Consider the following 23,112-nt stretch of genomic DNA (forward strand, 5'->3'; position numbering starts at 1 on the left):
CCTTTTCCAAGACGCCCTCCCGAATTGTGATACCAGTGAAATGGAGAAGTACAGTTTGGAGAATAACATACTTTTCAAGATTTTGCTTATTGTTGATAATGCGCTCAGACAACCTATTATTGGTGTTCTTTATCCCAAAATCAAAGTGGTGTTTCTCTGTCCAAACACTACCTCTTTGATCCAACCAATGGACCAAGGAGTTACAGCAGCTTTTAAGGCCTACTACCGGAGGAGGACCTTTGCTGAGGCTCTTGCTGCAACTGAGGAAGACCCTGGGAAGATACTGATGCAATTATGGAAGGATTAGAACATCAAGACCTTGCTTGGGCTTGGTGTGATATTACCAAGGAGTGTATGAATGGCATTTGGAAAAAGACAAGAAGTTCATCCATGACTTCAAAGAATTTTCTCAAGGCTGAGGAGGTTGCAAAAACCAATGAGGCTGTGATTGAGATGACACACAACTTTAACAGGTGTCGATGAGGATGACATGGAGGAGCTCCTAGAGTTGGTTCCTGAGCAATTGACTAATGAGTTGTTGGAACTGGAACAGGAATGTATAGCTGAGGAAGAGGCAAGAGAAAAAGAAACTATAGGAGAAGAAAAAGAAGAAACCCTAAGAAAATTCACAGTGAAGGGTTTAATAGAAGCTTTTGCAGACTTCAGTAAGCTCCTTATAAAGGTTGAAAACATGGAAACACAACACTGAAAGGTTTTCATTAATAGAGAGGAATGATTATAGCGCATTATCTGCTTAAAAGCAGATCTGTGATGGAAAGAAGAAACAAACCAAGCAAACCACCATGGTTATAGTTCTGAAAAGTGACACCTCAAGAGTCTTAAGCGTGTCCGGCCCCTCTCACCCAGTCCTGATCCGGTGACCGGGGCCTTCTTGCCCAGTCCTGATCCAGCAGATTGTGGGAGGGCTCCAGGGCGTGTCTGGCCCATCTCGCCTAGTCCCAATCTACTGGACTCCAGCCGCAAGCTAACCTACCAGTCGTAACGTCTGCCCCCTGGTGGTCAGTGCGCGTCATGCGACTGGTCGAACGGTTGAACGAATAGTCAGACACTTAGCATATTAGGCTTATTATATAGGATAGAGATTGGGGAGGGAAGGAGGGAGGGGGAAAGAGAGAGAGAGACATCAGTCTGACTTTCAGACGCTCCAATTGGGGATCAAATCTCTAACTTAGGCATATGCTCTGACTGGTAATTGAACACTCAACCTTTTGGTGTTAAGGACAACATTTCAACCAAGCCACCTGGTCAGGGCATAGAACAACTTTTAGCAATTTGAATACATTATTTTACATCTTTTCATTTTAAATGTTTGCTTTCAGTATTATTGTTAACCTCTCTAAAGGTAATGTATCTTATCTCTGACTGCTTTAAATTTTTTTTCGTTGTTTTTTGTCCGTTTTACTATGATGTGCTTAGGTATCTTTTGTTTTATCCTGCTCAGGGTTCATAGGCCTTCTTTTTTTTATTTTTTTTCCATAGGCCTTCTTAATTCTTGTTTGTTGACTTTCACAAGTTGTAGAACATTCTCTGCCAATATCTTTTAAATAGATATTTTTACCCCATTTTGAGAGTTCAGTTACAACTTCGTTGGACTTTTATAGAGTATACCTTTTTTTTTTACCATCTTTCTGTTCTTTTTTGTAGTTTCCATTAACTTTCTCTTTCACAGTTCATTCTGGATATTTTCTTCAGAATTCTCTTCCAAGTCTGATTTTTTTCAGTTGTGTCCAATTAGTTGTTTTCGATTGATTGGGTTCTTAATTTGTTATTGTATTTCTCAGTTACAAAATTTACATTTAGTTATTTTTTTTATTTTAATGCGTTTTATTGATTTTTTTATAGAGAGGAAGGGAGAGGAATAGAGAGTTAGAAACATCGATGACAGAGAAACATCAATCAGCTGCCTCCTGCACACTTCCTACTGGGGATGTGCCCACAACCAAGGTACATGCCCTTGACTGGAATCGAACCTGGGACCCTTCAGTCTGCAGGCTGATGCTCTATGCACTGAGCCAAACCAGTCAGGGCCATTTAGTTATTTCTTTATAATTCCTAGCCCTCTGCTAGAGTCTCAATGTTGTCTTTTACTTCCTTGCACTGAGCCAAACCAGTCAAGGCCATTTAGTTATTTCTTTATAATTCCTAGTCCTCTGCTAGAGTCTCAATGTTGTCTTTTACTTCCTTAACCCTTTTCGGCCCAACGTGGAGGCTGACTCGACAGACCAGGCGCTAGGAGCAGGTCCAACGTCGAGGATGAGGTCGACACCACAAACCGGTTCAACATTCAATCCTGTCAATTAATTTGGACCAGACTGTTTGAATTCCAAAAATAAAATTGGACCACAAAGGGTTAATTATGTTTTAGAGTTTATGTTAGATTTTATGTTTTAGATTCAGATGTGTTTTGGATTTTGATGACTATTTTCTGGATCCCCAATAGGTCTGTTTCTCTTGTACTTGGGCCACATTATCTTGAAACATCATGTGTCATTGATTGAGTGGTGGACTTTTACAGGAAAAGTTGTTGAAATAATTGGAGGTCATGGGGGATGATATCTTCCAGACAGGATTTATGTTTGCTTCTGAAAGGAAGCAAAGAACTCTAGCAATCTCAGATTACTTTACTTTGGTTTCTGAGTTGAGGTCATTAGAACTGAGCCTCAGTCTGTAGGAGGGCCAGTCTAATTTTTGTTTACTTTGACTCCTAGGGTGTAGTCCTTTGTGGTCTCTCCCTAAATTATGATGTTTATCAGGGTCACTGCCTGCCATAATTGGCAAATACTGAACTTGAGGTTTTATACTCGTACTCCCGTAAGAACAGCTTTGCTTGTCTGCTTCTTGAAATTTAATCAGCTGCCTCTTGAAACAGCAGATTCCCTAGGGAAAGCATCTCCAGTAATGGACTCACCTGTTTGGGATTCTTTCTTTTGAATTTTGGCCTCATAGTTTTTTATTCTTTTTTTTTAAAGCTTTCCAATGCCATTTAAGGGATGTCTTTGAATATGCTCTCCAGTTCTAATTGCTCTCAGCAAGAATTGGTTTGTATTAGTTTGTTCTTACTGGAGGCAGAAGTTCTTAACTTGCATTTTTGAATATTAAATGTGTTTGTTTCTATTATTTGGTTCCACTTTAATTTTTTATCCATGATTCCTATTTATGTCTTGCCTATAAATCTTTTTGTAAAAACTTGAATTTATTGAGTTGATGCTGGTTAACAAAATTATACAGGTTTCAGGTGTATAATTCGACACATCATTTTTTTTGTAAAAACTTGAATTTATTGAGTTGATACTGGTTAACAAAATTATACAGATTTCAGGTGTATAATTCGACATATCATTTGTACACTGTATTGTGGGTTCACCACCCCAAGTCAATCTCTGTCCATCGCCATTTATCCCCCTATACCCTCCACCTCCTGCCCCCTTGCAATCACTGCATTGTTGTCCATATCCATGAGTTCTTTCTCTTATTTTCTTTATGGCTCTATTTCTCCAGCCTTCCACCTAGCCCTCCACCCCCAGATGTCAGGCTATTCTCTAGTCCAGCCGTGGGCAAACTACGGCCTGCGGGCCGCATCCGGCCCGTTTGAAATGAATAACGGCCCGCGGGCCGTAGTTTGCCCACGGCTGCCCTATACCCTCCACCTCCTGCCCCCCTTGCAGTCACTGCATTGTTGTCCATATCCATGAGTTCTTTCTCTTATTTTCTTTATTGCTCTATTTCTCCAGCCTTCCACCTAGCCCTCCACCCCCAGATGTCAGGCTATTCTCTGGCCTCTGTTTTGCTTGTTAGTTCATTTTGTTCATTAGATTCCACATCTGAGTGAAATCACATGGTACTTGTCTTTTTCTGTCTCTCCTGTAAATAATTCTACAATTGGATGAAATTACCAAGAACTATACTTGGCAGTCACAATGTCACAATGGCTTCTCAATCTTATTTTCTTAATTTTTTGGTTTTAAATTATTTTTCTGATTCATTTTTAGCATCTTTTACTCCTGAAGATTTTTTTTTAACAATTGATAATCAGATTACATAAGTAATTCAGTATTCAACAATTGAAGTTGATAGCAGCTGTCTTGTTTTTTTTTTTAGGATACTTCACTGCTATACCCTTAAGTTTTTGCTGCTATTAAATCTTGTTTAGCATCTATATATATAAAAGCCCCCTAACCGGTTTGACTCAGTGGATAGAGCTTCGGCCTGTGGACCAAAGGGTCCTGGGTTCGATTCCGGTCAAGGGCACCTGCCTGGGTTGGGGGGTGCAAGAGGCAGCCGATCCATGATTCTCTCTCGTGGATGTTTCTATCTCTCTCTCCCTCTCCCTATCTGAAATAAAAAAATGTATATATTAAAAAAAAAAAGCCTAAGCAACTGTTACGACTGGTCAACCAGCCGCTATGACATACACTGACCCACCAGGGGGCAGACGCTCAATGCAGGAGCTGCCCCCTGGTAGTCATTGCGCTCCCACAGCCAACCTCCAGCGGCCCAGCCAACCTCCCATGGTCCCTCCCCCTGGCTGGCTGGCCCCAGTCGGCCCCGATCGGGACTGGGTGAAACAGCCCTGATCACTGGCCAGGCTGAGGGACCTCACCCATGCACAAATTCGTGCACCGGGCCTCTAGTTTATAAGTAATGATTAATATGTACCTGTTTATGGACTGAGGTAAATTTATCTGATGTAAATTTTCTCATTTCTAGGATACTTTCTTCATGAATTGCAAACCCCAAAGATGTAAAGGCAAACTACCTGATGGTGATGATTCTGTACTTAGGATAAGCACCATTGCTTCAGCGATTGCAGATGCATCAGTGAGTACTGATCCTTCCCAACTTGCTGCCATGATCAAGGCACTTTCAAATAAAACCAGAGAGAAGACTTTTCAGGAAGATGGTGAACAACAGGACGTTTCCATTGTGTCTCATTTCATAGCTAATGATTTAGAAAAAAGTAATGGATCCAGTGCATTTGATATGGAGAAATACCTAAGAAAAACGGAAGTTAGTAGATGCGAAGGTGAACTGGGAAACTTTCCAAGAACTGGTATGTCTGACGTTTGGGATTTATCTTTGCCAAAAGAACACACTACACAAGACATCCATACAGTGGACTTAGATGCTACTAGTATAAGTGTAAGGGAATCAGAAGAAAATACACCAGCTGCTTTTTATGGTGAAAACAGAGAGAGTGAAAACCAGGAATCATTTAGAACAACAGACTCTTCAAATTCAGTTATTATAAATATAAGAGAGAGTGAGAGTGCAATAGTTGATGTGAAGACATATTCCATTGACGACAAATTACCAGATACTGGTAACAGTGAAAAAGCTACCTCAATATCCATTCCAACATCTAATAGTTATTCATTAGTAAAGGGCCCCTTTTCGCTGTCAGAAGAGTGTGAAGAAATGCAAACTAATAGAGAAAATCAGAGGCAAAATGAATATGTTAATGAAACAAGTAGCAGTGAAAAGCATGTGACTTTTGGAAAACATTTCTTAATCTCACCTAAAAATGTTGGTAAGTATCAGAATAATTGGTCACATTTCACAAAATTATAGAGAGTAGGTTTTTTCCCTGTTCTCATTAGAAACTACATCTTTCTGATAGATTTGAAAAATTCTTCTCCTGAGCATGGTGGACATAGTTCAGAAGATGATCAGGATAGCTTCAGACCTTCCACCACTCCACTGAGTCATTCTTCTCCTAGTGAAGTTTCTGGAACGAGTTTATCAGGGTAGGTGCTTACCTTTTTTCTTTAAATAATAAAAATACATGCTCAATATAAGAAAAAAGTACATAAAAGAAAATTAATTATAGATTCATCGCTCAAAGGTAACCATTGTAAATATTTTGTCGATTTCATTCAAGCCATTTTTTGTGCAAATTTGCTATACTCTTGTTTTTTCCACTTATAATAATTCCCTGTATTTAAAAGAAAATTAGTAATGTTACAGATTGTGTGATGAATCTGTCGTGGTTTACATGCTCCTGGTGGATACTTACTATATTGTTTCTGCCATTAGAGTGATATTGAGATGAACAAATTTGCTCATAAAATTTTTTCTCTGTTTTCACTGATTTCCTTAGGATAGATATCTAGAAATGAAATTACCAGGTTGGGAGTAAGTATATTTGAAGGCTCTCTGTATTAGCAAATTATTTCTAGAAGGGTCTTAAAGACTTGCGCCCTTATCTTCAGTGTGTGATGAGAGTGTTGATCTCACTGTTTTCTTATTAGCATTTTAAATAGCATTAATTTTGGATTTTTTTTCTCTTATAGTAGTCACTAGGGGCCTGGTGCATGAAATTTGTGCACTGGGGGCAGGGCCCTCAGCCCGGCCTGTGCCCTCTCGCGGTCTGGGACACCTCGGGGGATGTCCTCTTGCTGTCTTAGGCCCAATCACCCTGGGATCGGGCCTAAGCTGGTGGTCAGACATCCCTCTCGCAGTCTGGGGCTCTCGCAGTCTGGGGCCCCTTGCTCCTTACCACCTGCCTGCAGTGGAGGTGGGAGAGGTTCCCACCACCACCACTGTGCTCGCCAGCCATAAGCCTGGCTTCTGGCTGAGCGGCGCTCCCCCTGTTGGAGCACACTGACCACCAGGAGGCAGCTCCTGTGTTGAGCGTCTGCCCCCTGGTGGTCAGTGCATCATAGCCCCTAGTGGTCAGTGCATCATAGCGACCGGTCATTCTGCCAGTCATTCTGCTGTTCGGTCGGTTTGCATATTAGGGTTTTATTATATAGGATTTGCATTTTTAACACTAGTAAGATGGGTAAATACTTTTTCTTTTTTTTTTAAATATATTTTATTGATTTTTTTATAGAGAGGAGGGTAGAGGGATAGAGAATTAGAAACATCAATCAGCTGCCTCTTGCACGCCCCCTACTGGGGATGTGCCCGCAACCAAGGTACATGCCCTTGACCGGAATCGAACCTGGGACCCTTGAGTCCGCAGGCCGATGCTCTATCCTCTGAGCCAAACCGGTTAGAGCAAGATGGGTAAATACTTTTTCAAGAGTTAGAATAAGAAACTTATTTCACAGATTTTATGACAAGTTTATCAGGGTAGGCATAAAGTAACTTAACCTTCAAGTTATAGGAATTTTCTAAAGTTTAATTTTTTGAAAAGGCATAAGTTAACATTCAAAAATTATGGACATATATAGATATATGTATGTATCTTACCTAATAATAGACAAATGTGTAAATTGACCATCCCTCCACTACGCTCACCAGCCAATCAGGAGAGTATGCAAATTAACCCAACAAAGATGGTGGTTAATTTGCATACGCAGGTGCAGAGTGAAGACGGAAGGCTCCAGCCGGAGCAGCGAAGACTGAAGGCTGAAGAGGCTTCACTTCTCCACTGCGGCCCAAGCGAAGGCCTGGGTCCCGGGTGCCGGAGGAAAACCGGTGCCGGCAGCCAGGGGAAGGAAGGCCTATTGCACGAATCTCTCCGTGCAACGGGCCTCTAGTATATATATAATTTTTGACAGTAAATTTATTGCTTTATCAAATATAATATATGTGTATTCATGCATAAACAAAATTAGATTTACAGCTGTAATAAAATAAATATAAGATTAAACCCATGATGTAAACCTATAATATAAGAATAAACTTTTGTGTACTCACAACTGTAAAGCTACTTTTGCCCACCCCTGTCTATTGCAGAGTCTGAAGATTAATAAGATTGTAGGCAAAACAGGATTGGCTTTTGCTAGTGTAGATAATGTTAAATAACAGAATGGACACCTCTAGTCACAAGGTGTTTTCTCTCTCAGGTGTGCTTCAGAATCTTTTGGCTCAGCAGCTCATCATCAGAAGCCCCCCTGTGAGAGTGAGTTGTCTCAGTTGATGTGTCCACAGGCGAGTGTGAGTAGGCTCACTTACGTGTCTGAACAAGAGAGCACCTGTCCCACCATGGCCTCAGATCATGGCCTCGAGGACTGCAAGGTGGGCAGCACTTTTATTATTTCTTTAGTAAGACTTCTGGCTCTAAAGTGTTACTGATGTATGGTTCAGATTGAAGTTCCTGCCTGTATACTTTCTGTTGCCATTTTTATCTTTAAAATGGGGGGTAGCAGGGGTACAAGGAAGGAAGCGGGAAGGAGGGAGAAAGAGAGGAGAATCAAACAATTTCTCATGTTGGGTAGGCACTAGAGGTACAAATATATTAGTATCTGCCCTTAAAACACTCTCAGTCTGGTGGAAGACACATACATGCAAGACACACTCTGTAGTGAAATGCACTGTGCTGGATCTATGCTCTGGGTATTCAGAAGGAGATAACAAAAAGTATGACTAGGGTGTCGATAGGAGGGATAATAATGTATTGAAGCCATCTTTTTCAGGGATACTTGGACTTAGGTAGGGAAGAAGCAGACAAACAAATGGGGGAAGACAGGTACAGTGGGGCCTTGACTTACGAGTGTCCCGACTAACGAGTTTTTCGAGATACGAGCCATCTCTCGGCCGATTTTTTGCTTTGAGTTGCGAGCTAAAATTCGGGTTACGAGCCAGCTTCAGATACCCCACTGCTAGTTGGCGCAGCGAACGTCACAGTGAACGCCACAGCATCAGCCCAGCATCACGTGTCTCACTCGTTCACTTTTGATTTGACATACGAGTAATTTGAGTTATGAGCTCCGTCACGGAACGAATTAAACTCGTAAGTCAAGGCCCCACTTTAATTGTAAATACAGACTGCATTGGAGGAACTCCAAGAAGTTTGGAATGGCTGCAGTGAATCATGTACTTGGGGCAAAGAGGAGAGGCCAAACCAAGAAGCATCTTAGATGTAAAATTTGTGATTTTGAAGGTTCTTAAGCAGAACAGTGACATGATCTGTGTTGATGTTTTCAAAGCTCATTGCAGTAGCAGTATGGAGGAGTCATTGAGAGGGGCAAGATGAGGACCATTTCACTGAAAGCTGTCTTTTTAAAAAATGTTATTATTTTTTTAATTTAAATTCTTTACTGTTTAAAGTATTACATATGTCTCCTTTCCCCCCATTGACCTCTCCCCGGCCGCTCCCACCTCCAGCACATGCCCTCACCCCCCTACTGTCTGTGTCCATTGGTTATGCTTATATACATGCATACAAGATCTTTGGTTGATCTCTTACCCCCACCCCCCCGCCTTCCCTCTGAGGTTTGACAGTCTGTTCGATGCTTCTATGTCTCTGGATCTATTTTTGTTCATCAGTTTATGTTGTTCATGAAAGCTGTCTTTTAGATGATGCTTTTATATGTTGAGTCTCTATGTTCTTAGCATAGTGGTTAAGAGCTGAATTGTGCAGTCTGATGGCTTCTCTGCTACTTTCAGACGGATACAATCTCCCCAAGCTGTTTCTTCATCTGTAAGGAGGGACAGTGATGTGAGAACAGGGCTTGGGAACGTATCACTGAATACATATAGGCTCTTGTTATTTTTATTGATTGATTGATTAAGTGATGGATGGATGGATGGATGACTGGCAAATAATTTGTTTATCAGTGTCTTTGTTTCTAAAGTTTTAATCCAGATGAAATTTTCAGACCAAGTACCAAAAATAATCAACGAGGTTAAGTGCATCTTAAGTTGTGTGTAACAGTTGTGGATGTCACCCCTAAGGTGATGCATTATAAAGAAATGAGTATATTAACATTGACTAGGGCTATTACTTCATACTTAAGAAAACAGAACCACATAACTTAGATATTTGAAAAGACTTTGGTGCTCATAAAAATTGTCATTTTAAAATATGACAGCAGTATCTATATATATAAAAGTGTAATATGCAAATCTACCGGTCGGTGGAACAACCAGTGAGCTATGACATGCACTGACCACCAGGGGGCAGACGCTCAATGCAGGAGCTGCCCACAGGCCCTGATGGCCTGATTGGGGCCTGCTGGCTGACCTCTTAGTTCTTCCTCCTGGTGGGCAGGCTCCGATTGCCTGATGGGGAACGAGGAACCGGGGGTGGGTGGTGATGGACGTGGGCAGCACTGGGGCCCTGATCGCCCCACCAATTGCCCCACACACAGAGGGCGCTGGCAGGGAGTGGGGCCGGCTGCCGGCAGCCAAGGAAGATTGGCCCTGATCGCAGGCCAGGCCTAGGGACCCCATCCATGCACGAATTTTGTGCGCCGGGCCTCTAGTAGACAAATAATGTGGGTGGGGGAGAGAGCCTTTGAACTGGTTTTGTGTTGATTCTTAACCTCATGTTGATGTAATTTGAAAGCTTGCTCACTGTCCCCCTCCCCCCCCCGCCCCATTCCTTTGTTACTAATTTACTTAAATTTTTATTGTACAGTTTAGAAGGAAAAAATTCCTTAAATTTTACAAAATTAGTTCTCTTGTCCTTTATGTAAATTTTTTCAGAAATAGAATTGGTATATACCTCCTCTTTAATCTCCTCATAATTATTTCTATAAAATAATGAATGCAAACTTTTTAAAAACTTAATCCTGCATTTCATAGCTGCCAAACTACATTTTTTTTGTGTGTAAGCAGACTTTTTTTCAGAGTTAACATTGTTTAGGTCTGTTTATTATGTTATTTGGATTTGTAATAATCTATGGATTATTTCTAAAAAATTTTTGTCACTCAGAGTGATATCACCAGTGAGTTGAGCACCACAATTATTCGAGGAAGTCCAATTCCACCAGAGGAACAGGCTGTGGAAAAGTTGAGAGAAAAAGATTCATTTCAAGGTAGAGGAAGAGAAACATTGTCACATATTATCCAGGAAAAGTCAGATACAGAAAAAATGACTGAAACTACTTCTCTGAGTAGCAAACCTGAAGATGTAAAACCTACCTTTAGATTTAGTAAAGATCTTTCCTCCAAAAGTGAAGATCTATCGGAAACCACTGCCACCGGTTTGACTACAAACTCCAGTGAATTGGACCAGATCAGCCTGGCTCATCTGAGCAAGTCAGGTCTCAGGCACCCGATTGTGTCAGCATTGCCACGCCTCCCTTTGACACTCCAGGCGTCTGGGAACGAAAGTGAGAGAGTAACTTCAGAAGATACGTCAACTACCAACAGTGCATTGAGTGGCCAGGTTCCTCATCAGATGGCCTCTGGAAGCCAGTGTGCCTCTATTCCCAGCTCTGTGGTTTATGGCTCTGCTCTCAACATGCAGAACATGCCCACCTCAGTTCCTGCACTGTTGACTCGACATTCTTTAGCCACAGCTCCCTTTGCCCAGCAGTATTTGGGAACACTACCTGCAGCTGGAAATGCTGCTTTGCCTCCGTGCTATTCTGGCAGCACCACCGTCTGTGGGTTCTCAGGAAGCTGTTCTTATCCTGCTGTCACAGGAGAGCACGTTCAGAACTCTGTGGCTGTGGACATTTGTCTAGGACAAAATATCACCTCTGGATTGATGGGTACTTCCTCCCTTTGTAACCCATATTCTAATACCACACATCAGAATCTTCTAACTACAGCAAAATCTTTTCCTGTGCAGTCTGTTGGTGCAAATTATGGCATTGAACCATGGGATTCAGGAATGATGTCAGGATTTGGTGAGATGCTTTTTCTGTTATTGCCTGTTGTTGCTTGCTATTACTTAAGATTGAGTTTTCTCAAATGACACCATAAAAACTAGTTCTGTTTCAAGGAGATAATTATGGGCCTGAGTTTCTCATAAGTTTTTTCCTTTGTCCTGGAATTTGGAATATTTCTGGGCAAGGGTCCCTGAAATGGCCTTAGAAAAATATGAAAACTTATGTAGATGAAACTCCCAATACCTTTGTCTTCCTGTCTGTTGTGTTCTGCACTTGTGTTCTGTTAGTCTTTCAACGAGGAAATGTCCAGTTTAGAGTCACCTTCCTGAAGGAGTGAGTCTCCTTCCAGCTTTTAAGGCTTGGAGGGTTACTGTAGTGAGCAGAGGGCACCCTTCCACTTCTGTCTGTAGTAGCTGAACTGCCCCTGATTCTCTTGTTGACGGTCACTCTGCTAAGCAGAGCTGGGTGCTGTGCTTTTTCTGACCCAGTACACACAGCCACTGGAGTGCTGTCTTTAAGGAAATTCCAGAGTAACTGCGTAAGGGTGGTGAAAAGACTGGTTGTATTAAAAATCCAAGTTAGAACCTCTATCATTTCTTACTAGGTTAGGCAGTGGCTTATATTTGGGGGGGGGGGGCGGGCAGGGGGGGAAGAGATTAGTAAATAGGTAGTAACATCTGAGAGTTGATTAGCTTTAAATTGTGAGCTTGATCAGTTTTAAATGTTCTTATTCCTTGGCTGGATTCAGCAAGAAATAATTATTGGCCAACCTATTCTGAGGCTTAGAGAATATCAAGGAGCCTGAAGACCTGGAGCACTTTATACCATACCTCTGGGTATAAACAAGTAGTCTTCTATAAAACTTCCATTTAACTAGCTGTGTATTTAATCAGGTATTCACTATAACTTGCATTTTTTAAAATACATATTTTTATTGATTTCAGAGAGGAAGGGAGAGGGAGAGAGAGATAGAAACATCAATGATGAGAGAGAATCACTGATTGGCTGCCTCCTGCACACCTCCTACTGGGGTACACCTGCAACCCAGGCATGTGCCCTTACTTATGTGGGAATCAAACCTGGGACCCTTTAGTCTGCAGGCCGATGCTCTATCCACTGAGCCAAACCAGGTAGGGCATAACTTGCATTTTTGACTATGCTTTATCTTTACCCAGGGAATGTAAGAGTACCTGAGGAAGTGAAGTTTCCTCACGCTTGCTGTGTTGGTATTGCTTCACAAACCCACCTTAGTGTACTTAATCCAAGCACCCACTGGCTGCAGGTCAGCATAGGAGTTCTCAGTGTTAGTGTTAATGGTGAAAAGGTAAGTTTTTATTAACTTTCTCTTTTGACTTAACAATTGCATTATGATTAATGCTGGATTTCTTTTTTGTCTAGTACGTCCTTTTATACTGGGAATATGTCCCTCCCCTTATACCTTGTACAAAATCATTGGAATGGTATCTTTCTTGATCCCTCTTTTGTTGTAATACTTCTGGTGTAAGAGGTGAAATCTGAATGTGTTTCTCATTTTCTGCCAGTTATTATTTATTTATTAATCATTATATTTCATTGTTATTTATTTATGAAATTATGTATATGTCCTTTTAGTGCTATTATTTAAACCACTGAAAGCTCTTGAGTTTCTAGTTTTGTTAAATGTGATTGAATATAAGTTACTGTCATTTATCAAAAAAACAAGTTACTCTTAGGGCCCACACCTTTAGTAGTCTTTTTGACTAATTTATTATGTTTTTACATGATGTTTTGAAATACCTGGAAATACAATTTTAACATTAACCCATAGTGAGGATCTCTCACATGATCAGTAACAGCTGTCATAGTTCTAGAATATAAATCTCCTTTTATGATTGCATATCAGTGAGTAGGGAGGGTGGGAAATATGGACAGCAGCACCTGTTCTGTAATATCCTGATTTTGCAACTGCTACATTGTGGTCTACTCTCCCCTAGTACATCCTAGTAATAGCCTTTTTCTGGTAAAATAAGACGGTCTCTACCCTACTCTCCTTTTTTCCTAGCTTATAGCCTCTGCTTTCATATCCTGAGGTTAGAGGAAAAGCAGGTAGTTGAAGGAAAGGGTTGAGGATAGAAGGTGGTGAGATTGAAGGCCTTCTCAGGAAGCAGTGTTGTCTCTGGAAGTGGGGGTAGAAAAGATGATCCCCATTTACAGTGAGTGAGAAGGAAGGGTTTGGAGTGAATCACAATCATAGACTTGGAGGTGTGACAAGGAGTATTAGAGATCAGTCTAACCATCCTGCGTTGTACCAAAAACTAGGTCCGGGGGCCATGTGCAGGGCTGTGAAGTACTGCAATTTTCAGTTTCCTTTTCAAGGAAAGTGTGGGTATCAAAAACTGTGTTTGCTTTAAAATAGACTATGGGGCCCTGACCGGTTTGGCTCAGTGGATAGAGCGTCGGCCTGCGGACCGAAGGGTCCCTGGTTCGATTCCAGTCAAGGGCATGTACCTTGGTTGTGGGCACATCCCCAGTGGGGAGTGTGCAGGAGGCAGCTGATCGATGTTCCTCTCTCATCGATGTTCCTCTCTCTATCCCTCTCCCTTCCTCGCTGTAAAAAATCAATAAAATATATTTAAAATAAAATAAAATAAAATAGACTATGGGCCATGAATTCAACCTATCTTCATAAGGTTTCATAAGTTTGACTAATTGTACTCTACAGAGTACAATCGTAAATAATGAGTTATAAGACTTGGATATTTTTGAAGAGGTAATATATGTCTAGGTTTGGTAATTCAAGTGACTGGGGAAAAGGATCTTAAAACTAGTTGATTCTACTTCTTGATTTTCATTGTGAAGCCATTTTTTAACAAACCATGTGGCTCTTTGTTTTTTTTTTTTATTAAGGTGGATCTTTTAGCATATCCTTGTTTAGTTTTCAAGAATAAAGTCATCGTAAGACCTCATGCCACAGAAGAGATAAAAGTACTTTTCATACCATCCGATCCTGGGATTTTCAGATGTATATTCAGTGTTGCTTCTTGGCCATTTACAGCAGATGCTGAGACAGTAGTCCAAGCAGAAGCCTTGGCAAGCAGAGTCATTCTCACCGCTATTGCTGAGACCCCTGTAATCGAGGTAACTATTTGTAAGCGGATCTTTTAATGAAGTCAGTATAACCTTAAAAGTAATATTTAGTAAAAAATGAATTTGTGAGTAAATGTGCCACAAAGTTCACTTCCAGCTAAACATTAGTTCTTAATATCTTCTTATTCCAAAATTTAAAATTATTTCTGTTGTTTTACAGAAACATGGATATATTTGCTCAGGTGTTTATAAAGCAAAGTGTAGCATTAAATCTTATTTTCAAACCTTATATTCATTTTATAATTTGATATTCACTTAGGAAAGTGCTATGTTCATATTATTCTTTCTTTTCTGTACCTGAAGACTATTTGCCAGCTGAAGAAATTTCTCTTCTGTAGTCCTCTATTTTCTAGAAGTGAAAGAGATAAGGTCTAGCCTAGTTGGGATAATGAGGCAGTTTCTGTGTTATATGCCTCTTTAGGACAGTGGCACTCAACTTTGGCTGCACATTAGAATACCACTGGTGTTTTGTTTGTTTGTTTTTATTGATTTCAGAGAGGAAGGGAGAGGGAGAGAGAATCATTGATCAGCTGCCTCCTGCACATTGGGGATTAAGCCTGCAACCCATGTATGTGTGCTGACCGGGAATCGAACCATGACCTCCTGGTTCATAGGCTGACACTCAACCCCTGAGGCACTCTGGGCCGGGCTCCACTGGTGCTTTTTTTTAAATTGAATTTATTGGGGTACAGGTTTCAAGTGTACAATTAAACATCATTTGTACACTGCTCATGCACCCATCTCCCCAAGCATAGTCTCTTTCTATCCCCATTTTCGCCCCCTTTGCCCACCTCTGCCTACTCCCACTCCCTTTCCCTCTGGCTATCACCACACTCCCTTTCCCTCTGGCTATCTGTATCTTTTAGTTATACATATTTTTTTCTTTTTCTTCTTTTTTCCCCTCTTAATCCCTTCATCTTTTTTCATCTGGTCCCCCCAAACTCCCTCCCATCTGATAGCTACCAATATGTTCCATTCCTCTGTTTCTATTTTGTCAGTTCATTTTATTAGATCCCACATATAAGTGAGATCATGTGGTATTTGTCTTTCTTTGACTGGGTTATTTCGCGTAGCATAATTAAATCCAGGTCCATTCATGCTGTGACAAAAGGTAAGATTTTCTTTCTTTTTCTGGCCAAGTAGTATTCCACTGTGTAAATGTACCATAGGTTTTTTATCTCCTCATCTACTGATGGGCACTTGGGCTATTTCCAGTTCTTGGCTATTGTAAATAATGCTGCAGTGAACATAGGGGTACATATAATCTTTCGAATTAATGTTTTAGGTTTCTTTGGATATATTCCCAAAAGTGGGATCGCTGGGTCAAAAGTCAGTTCCATTTTTAATTGAGAAAACTTTATACTGTACCAGTCCGCATTCCCACCAACAGTGTACGAGGGTTCCCTTTTCTCCACATTTTCACCAGCACTTGTTGTGTGTTGCTTTATTGATGATAGTCATTCGGACAGGAGTGAGGTGATATCTAATTGTGGCTTTAATTTACATCTGTCTGATGATTAGTGATGTCGAGCAGTTTATCATGTGTCTATTGGCCATCTGTATATCCTCTTTGTAAAAGTATCTATTCAGGTCCTTTACCGATTTTTTAATTGGGTTGTTTGTCTTCCTGGTATTGAGTTGTATAAGTTCTGTATATATTTTGGAAAATAACCCCTTATCAGATGTATCATTGGCAAATACGTTCTCCCATTCAGTGGGTTCCCTTTTCATTTTGTTGATGGTTTCTTTTGCTGTGCAGAAGCTTTTTAGTTTGATGTAGTTTGTTTATTTTTTCTTTGTTTCCCTTGCTCTAGGAGATATATCGTCGGCAAAATTGCTACCAGAGATATCTGAGACTTAACTGCCTATGTTTTCTTCTAGGATTTTTCTGGTTTCATGGCTTACATTTAAGTCTTTTATCCATTTTGAGTTTTTTTTTTTTTTAAATATATTTTATTGATTTTTTACAGAGAGGAAGGGAGAGAGATAGATAGTCAGAAACATCGATGGGAGAGAAACATCGATCAGCTGCCTCCTGCACACCTCCCACTGGGGATGTGCCCGCAACCCAGGTACATGCCCTTGACCGGAATCGAACCTCGGACCTTTCAGTCCGCAGGCCGACGCTCTATCCACTGAGCCAAACCGGTCTCGGCTATCCATTTTGAGTTTATTCTTGTGTTAGATTGTGTTAAGATCTAAGACTTTTCAAAGTAACAGCAGCTAAGTGTTGCTTTGTTCTGTACAATATTTGAGTAATAGACTAACAAAAAGAATTTAACATTAATTTTTTTAGAAATAGCAATGGTAAAATAGCCTGGGGAAACTTAGGTAAGTTTACCTTTAATGCTGACTCTTGTGGCTGACAGGGCAGTGATATGAACATATGTTATGATATTTATTAATACATTGCTTTTTATAAATTAGTCCCTTTTTTTCTTAATTAGGTAGAAACAGAAAAGAAAGATGTTCTTGATTTTGGTGACTTGACTTATGGTGGCTGGAAAGCTCTCCCATTAAAATTGATAAATAAGACACATGCCATCGTGCCAATCAGACTTATTATTAATGCTGTAAGTACTAACGTACAGTAAGAAACTGGTTTACAGAGCACATTGATTTTGAATTCTAGACACTGCTAATATTATTCTTTGTTAATTTTTCTTTTATGAAAGTAAATTTTTAAAAATCTTTATTGTTGAAAGTATTACAAACGTCCCCCTTTTTCTCCCAGTGACCCCTTATAGTCCACGCCCACCTTCAAAAGTAAATTTTTTTGTTAAAGATTCTTTCAACAAGTTTAACATTTACCAACTTTGGCTTTATTGAAAATGATTCTTCTACTTCTGCACAGAATGCCATAGCCTGGCGTTGCTTCACGTTTTCCAAGGAACCCGTCCGTGCTTCGATGAGAGCTGCTCCTTATGCTGATGTGATTGCTCAGCTGGCAGCTCCTTCTGTGATCAATCACATGATGCCCGCCAGTTACGATGGACAGGTAAGCTAGGTGTTTTAGAATTAAAAGGGAAGTTAAGTTTCCAAACTACTTTTCTTTCATTAAGATTTTAATCTTAATGCCAGTATTCACTTAATTTTTAAATTTTATTTTACAGGATCCTGAATTTTTTATAATTTGGGTTCTTTTCCATAGTCCAAAGAGACACATCACTTCTTCAGGTATCATTTTTACGTTTTGTCAGAATTCCTTTACTCTGTACCTGAATAAATTAAAAAGTTGAGGCTTATTTCCTTTATCAGTAAATATGAATACTTTGAGTAACTTGTCAAATGTTTTATGTTGTTTTAAAAATGGGGCAGAGATCATGGTCTTTGGGGTGAAATCCTTATAACTGTGGCTAACTCAAGTAAACTGAAAACTTTTTGGAATCTTTTCTGCTAATTGATTTGATCACATCTACCAATTGGATGTTTTCCCTTTTCTTCTTTTTTTCCTCCAATTATTTTTATTTCTCTTTGTTCTTTAAAATAGTATCTTACTTAAGATTTCTTGTGACCCCTGAGGGCATAATGTTTGACCACTCATGGCATTTAGAATTAAATAACTCTGGTGTCTGAACTAAAAGAATGAACTTTTATAGAGATTCTGGACTCAGCAGAAGAATTCTTGGCAAGAGTTGATATAGAAGTTGATAGCCCAAACCCTACGCCAGTCATTAAAAGTGTTGGTCTTCGAGCCAGAACAGGAATTGCTAGGATACATGCTCCAAAGGACTTACAGGTACTCGAAACTCTTTGCCATTATTTTATGTTCAGGTTGGTCTAATTGTAATTGTGACAATTTTTTAAAATGCCTGTTTTATCCCATCCTCTAGACTATGCATTTGTTTGCCAGTGTGGCTTCCTCAACAAAACAGCACTTACCCTTGAAAAATGCTGGGAATATTGACGTTTACTTAGATATCAAGGTAAGAATTTGTGTCAGTGCTATGACATAGTATTTCCTCAGACTGTGAGACTGAAGGTACTGTGCTACCTTCCTTGTCAGAGTGCCGTGGGATCAAATGGAAGAGTCTGCAAATGCTTTAAATGCTGGGTGTTACACTAGTATAAAGTAGATGATAAGGACTTTATATAATATTTCATATATAAGAACCAAGTTTTTGATTAGTTCCTGAAAAATGTGTGTTCTCCTTTCCCTAGGTAGAATTGGAGAAATAGACATTATTTCTGAATCATGTGGTTGAGTAAGAGGGTAGGGTTTTAGTGACCAGGAATTAAGGATAGGGTAGAAGATAAAGTTTGCTATGAGAGATGAAGGAGAAGGAAATATCCTTTCCAAGATAATAAGACAAGGTGGGACAGTGATGGATGAGGAGGAAGGGAGAAATAACTTGTCTTAGTAAATGAGAAAGACACATAAGACAAAGAGAGTAACTGAGTAAAAGCCATATTTGTATAAATCGGCATTTAGTTATAATTATATAAATATTTAGATCCCAGATCAAGAAAGTCACTTTTCAGTGGTTCCAGAGACTCTATTCCTTAAACCTGGAGAAGAACACGAAGTTATTGTTTCATTTACTCCAAAGGATCCCCAAACCGCTGAGGAAAGGTAATACATAATTGTTTATAATGAAAAGTTTTTACTCTTCTCAAGTTACTACTCACTTAACTTAGATATGCTTCAGTTCACAGCCTGAATGATGGAATACACATTTTACCTCACCTATCAGATGATAGCTCTGTCTTACCTCTTTCATTTAACCTTAGAGTTTCTTCCTCTATTTACTAAAAAAAAACTTCTTTTAAGCCTATTGACTAGAAATCTAAAAGTCCTATATCCAAGTATATTTTGACAAAAGTAAATAATAGAATTTTAGTCTTGATGTTTCTCATTAACTTTTTTTTTCTCTTTCCAAGGAAACCATTGGTTGACCTTGTCTGTTGTTAGTTTAAAATACTTTTCTTCACCCCTTCTCAGTGCCTGCGACTTTTTGGCACCCAAGCCATAAATGAGTCAAGAACACCATTATTTTTAGTATTTGAACTTGCTTGATAAACCTAGCGCAGTACTTAGCATGTAGTCCTGAGACACATGACCTATCTCCTGCCTGGGTTACTGAAGCCGTAGAGGGCTAGTCTGCTACTGTGGCCTGCAGCACTTGCCCCCAACTTCACTGGCTTAACTCTTTCATCTCAGAAGCTTCCTCAACTCTTCCTAAAGTCCTCGTAAATAGTATTTAGTAGTGTCCCTATTTAGTTAGCCCCTTGACCACCTAGTAGATGGCATTGTGACAGTCTCTGTCCTTATCTGTAGTCTCCTCTATAAAATAACCTCTAATGATGGGAAGGGCATTGTATCCTCGGCACCCAGCTCAGTCTCATGGATAAAGGAAACATGTAGGAAATAGTTGCCAAAAGAATTCTGGACATTTAACTTAATTGGTTTTCTTTGTCAGGATCTTGAAAATATTTGTGCAGCCATTTGGACCTCAGTATGAAGTAGTGTTAAAAGGTGAAGTAGTTTCCTCAGAAAATAAACCTCTAGCACCTGGATCTGGCTGCTCAGACATTCCGTCCATTTTATCCAACAAGCAGTTTTTGGCTTGGGGAGGTGTCCCTCTGGGCAGAACACAGTAAGTATGCATGTGGCAGCCTCTGCTGCGATCTTGCTGTTATCTCCCAATGTGATTCCCCGCTGTGTTAGTTATGACCATGTTAATATTTTTAGAATTGAATAAAGCTGTCTTATCGTCCTTAATCTTCCTGTCATGAATTCAAAATTTTTAATTTAAATTTCCACCTGTTTTTAAATGCAATCTAAAAACATAGGTTTCAATTTTCTTATGCTTTTTGGCGAATTCCTTGCTGATTTCCAAATGTAGGCAATTAAGAGTATCTTTGTTTCTTCTCTGGAAAGCACTATGAAAAGGTAGGAAGACATTCTTTTAAAGGAATTTACAAATTAGTTGGTGAATGCTTTGTACTGTAGAGTGAAGGGTATAAGGGGTCTCTTAGAGAATAGATATATTCTCTTATAGGTTAATGTGAATTATATCTCTAATTTTATTTTTATATTTATTTTTATTATACATTATGGATAACTGAGTAATAAAATTAATTGGCATATAACATGTATGTATAGTAATATTTCCCCCTTCCTGAGTTTAGCAACATAGATAAATTTTTTTACCAACCTCATATCAGTAAAAATTTCTAATTAATAACCTACATAATTATTAAACCTAAATGTTTACTCTTTCATAATTTTACACTTTTGTGTTTATCCTAAATGTTTTACCTATACATTTCTATGGTACCTGAGAGATAAAGTTCTGGCTGAATCTACTACAGGTGTGAACAAATTACTTCTTTAAAATTATAGTTTTGTCAGTGCAAAAAGGATCTAATTGAACTTCTTACTTTAAATATATTTTTATTGATTTCAAAGAGGAAGAGAGAGAGAGAGAGAGAGAGAGAGAGAGAGAAACATCAGTGATGAGAGAGAATTATTGATCGGCTGCCTCCTGCATGCCCCCCACTGGGGATGAGCCCACAACCCAGGCATGTGCCTTGACCAGAAATCAAACTGTGACCTCCTGGTTCATAGGTTGATGCTCAACCACTGAGCCACGCCGGCTGGGCTGAACCTCCTTACTTTATAGAGTTTATACCTCTGTTTAATCACTCATGTAGACATCTGTACTTGTTTTGTTCCAAAAGCAGTTTTCCAAAGGACACAGTAACATAAAAACAGTTAAGTGAGAAATTACTTCCGTGGGAAATTGAAGCAGTCATCATAAAGGTGGCCCTTGAGGTCTCGATGGGAGACCTTGTGCACTTGCCTTAATGTGAGTCTTGGGCTTGTTTCTGACACAAGTCACAGTATTCAGAGGTTAAGAGCAAAGCAGTTACTATGTGAGAGAGCATAGCCTTTCCTGCTACAGACTTTAGAGCAGCTGTGGGCAAACTACGGCCCGCGGGCCGCATCCGGCCCGTTTGAAATGAATAAAACTAAAAAAAAAAAAGACCATACCCTTTTATGTAATGATGTTTACTTTGAATTTATATTAGTTCACACAAACACTCCATCCATGCTTTTGTTCCGGCCCTCTGGTCCAGTTTAAGAACCCATTGTGGCCCTCGAGTCAAAAAGTTTGCCCACCCCTGCTTTAGAGAGATGTTTCTTCCAGGGGTCCTTTTAAAGAGAAAGTTGTATAATATAGTGAATCTCAAGGAAAAACAATTTCACAGTGAATACTGCATCAGGGTGCTCCCCCTGTGACTAGACGTGCCACACCTGAACCCCCAAGTGAAGACATTCTCCGAGTGCTGAGCATGTGGTGGTTTGATTTAGAAATCCCTTAGGCACCTGGAAGAATGTGCAGACTGCATGTTCTTTAAGCAGCTCTCTGTAAAGGTTTCTCTCAGTTACAGACTTTTCAAAATCCTGAGTGACAGTGGGTATGAGGTACTATGCCCTCTTCAGTAGTTACTGTGTTGTTGGTTATATGTGCCATATATTTTTTGAAGCCAGTTAAGAGGGATTCAGGATTGACACTGATGTTGAAAGGAAGGTCTGAACAAGGACATGTGCCTATAGAGAAGGTTTTTCCTGTTCTGTACAGTTGAACCTGAGCAGTGTTTAAATGCCAAAATTTTTCTCAAAACATTAATCTGCGGTTGCTCTAGTACTTGTACAAATAGTTGATTGAGACCTTTAAGTCTGTGCTGTGCAAGGTGGCCAAAATAATGAAGCTGGTCAGCTCAGCCATTAATGTCCAAGTTAAAAAGAAGAGGAAAATTAGCTTCAGTCTGCCCTAGCAATCACAGCTGATCTTACAGCTGCTCTTGTCCATTAAGCCAAAGGCTTAAGAAAGTCATTAAGAGCCATCATCATCCTTGTGTTTCTGACAGAATTTCCTACTTTATGATAGAATTTATAATGAATGATTAATGTGGTAGAGATGGCTATGCTTAAAATTAGCTGCTTCTCAGATGCCATACCATCCTGAAATCTCACCTCCTCAGCTAAAACAAAATGAACATGTGCTATACTTTTTAAAATCAGAAATTACATTAGTTAAGTTGAAAGCAAAGGCGCTGTTTTGATGCGCTTTTGGACTTGTCAGCAGCATTTTTCCTCAGCCTTTTCCTATGTGAAGGGCCTTCAGGCTGTCCGTTACTTGACTTCATTTCCTCATGGAGATTCACAGAGTTCTTCTAATCTAACAGATGTATGAGTAAGTCACAGGCCAGTGCAGGGAATTAACCCAAAAAGCCTCTTGTATCCCCATTTACAGGAGTTGGTTAGGGTCTTAACTCAGCCTGGAGGATCTTGCCAATCCTGTGAGAATAACTCTACCTTAGTTGATGATACACCACATGGATGGCTAAAAGTGGGCTTTTGTGAAAGTAACAATTCCAAAGCATTAAATGGATGTATTTAGTGCAGCGCCTAGCTAAATTATAGATTTGCGTTTCTTTATTTCTC

The 23,112-nt window shown here is 39.8% G+C and overlaps 1 protein-coding gene across 2 annotated transcripts in view; it reads left to right on the forward strand.

Moving 5' to 3' along the window:
* CEP192 (centrosomal protein 192kDa) overlaps positions 1-23,112 on the forward strand; it is a 107,746-nt gene that overhangs the window by 47,412 nt on the left and 37,222 nt on the right. For both annotated transcript variants that reach the window (XM_014540285.1, XM_014540286.1), the window contains exons 16-28: positions 4,729-5,548; positions 5,639-5,765; positions 7,815-7,986; positions 10,628-11,549; positions 12,707-12,855; positions 14,418-14,648; positions 17,105-17,230; positions 17,512-17,655; positions 17,771-17,834; positions 18,257-18,396; positions 18,491-18,583; positions 19,112-19,230; positions 20,078-20,254. In XM_014540285.1, the coding sequence (XP_014395771.1) occupies positions 4,729-5,548; positions 5,639-5,765; positions 7,815-7,986; positions 10,628-11,549; positions 12,707-12,855; positions 14,418-14,648; positions 17,105-17,230; positions 17,512-17,655; positions 17,771-17,834; positions 18,257-18,396; positions 18,491-18,583; positions 19,112-19,230; positions 20,078-20,254 (3,284 nt within the window). The remainder of the gene's footprint in view (positions 1-4,728; positions 5,549-5,638; positions 5,766-7,814; positions 7,987-10,627; positions 11,550-12,706; positions 12,856-14,417; positions 14,649-17,104; positions 17,231-17,511; positions 17,656-17,770; positions 17,835-18,256; positions 18,397-18,490; positions 18,584-19,111; positions 19,231-20,077; positions 20,255-23,112) is intronic.

Source organism: Myotis brandtii, unplaced genomic scaffold (assembly GCF_000412655.1).
Source record: "Myotis brandtii unplaced genomic scaffold, ASM41265v1 scaffold240, whole genome shotgun sequence".
Taxonomy (NCBI): domain Eukaryota; kingdom Metazoa; phylum Chordata; class Mammalia; order Chiroptera; family Vespertilionidae; genus Myotis; species Myotis brandtii.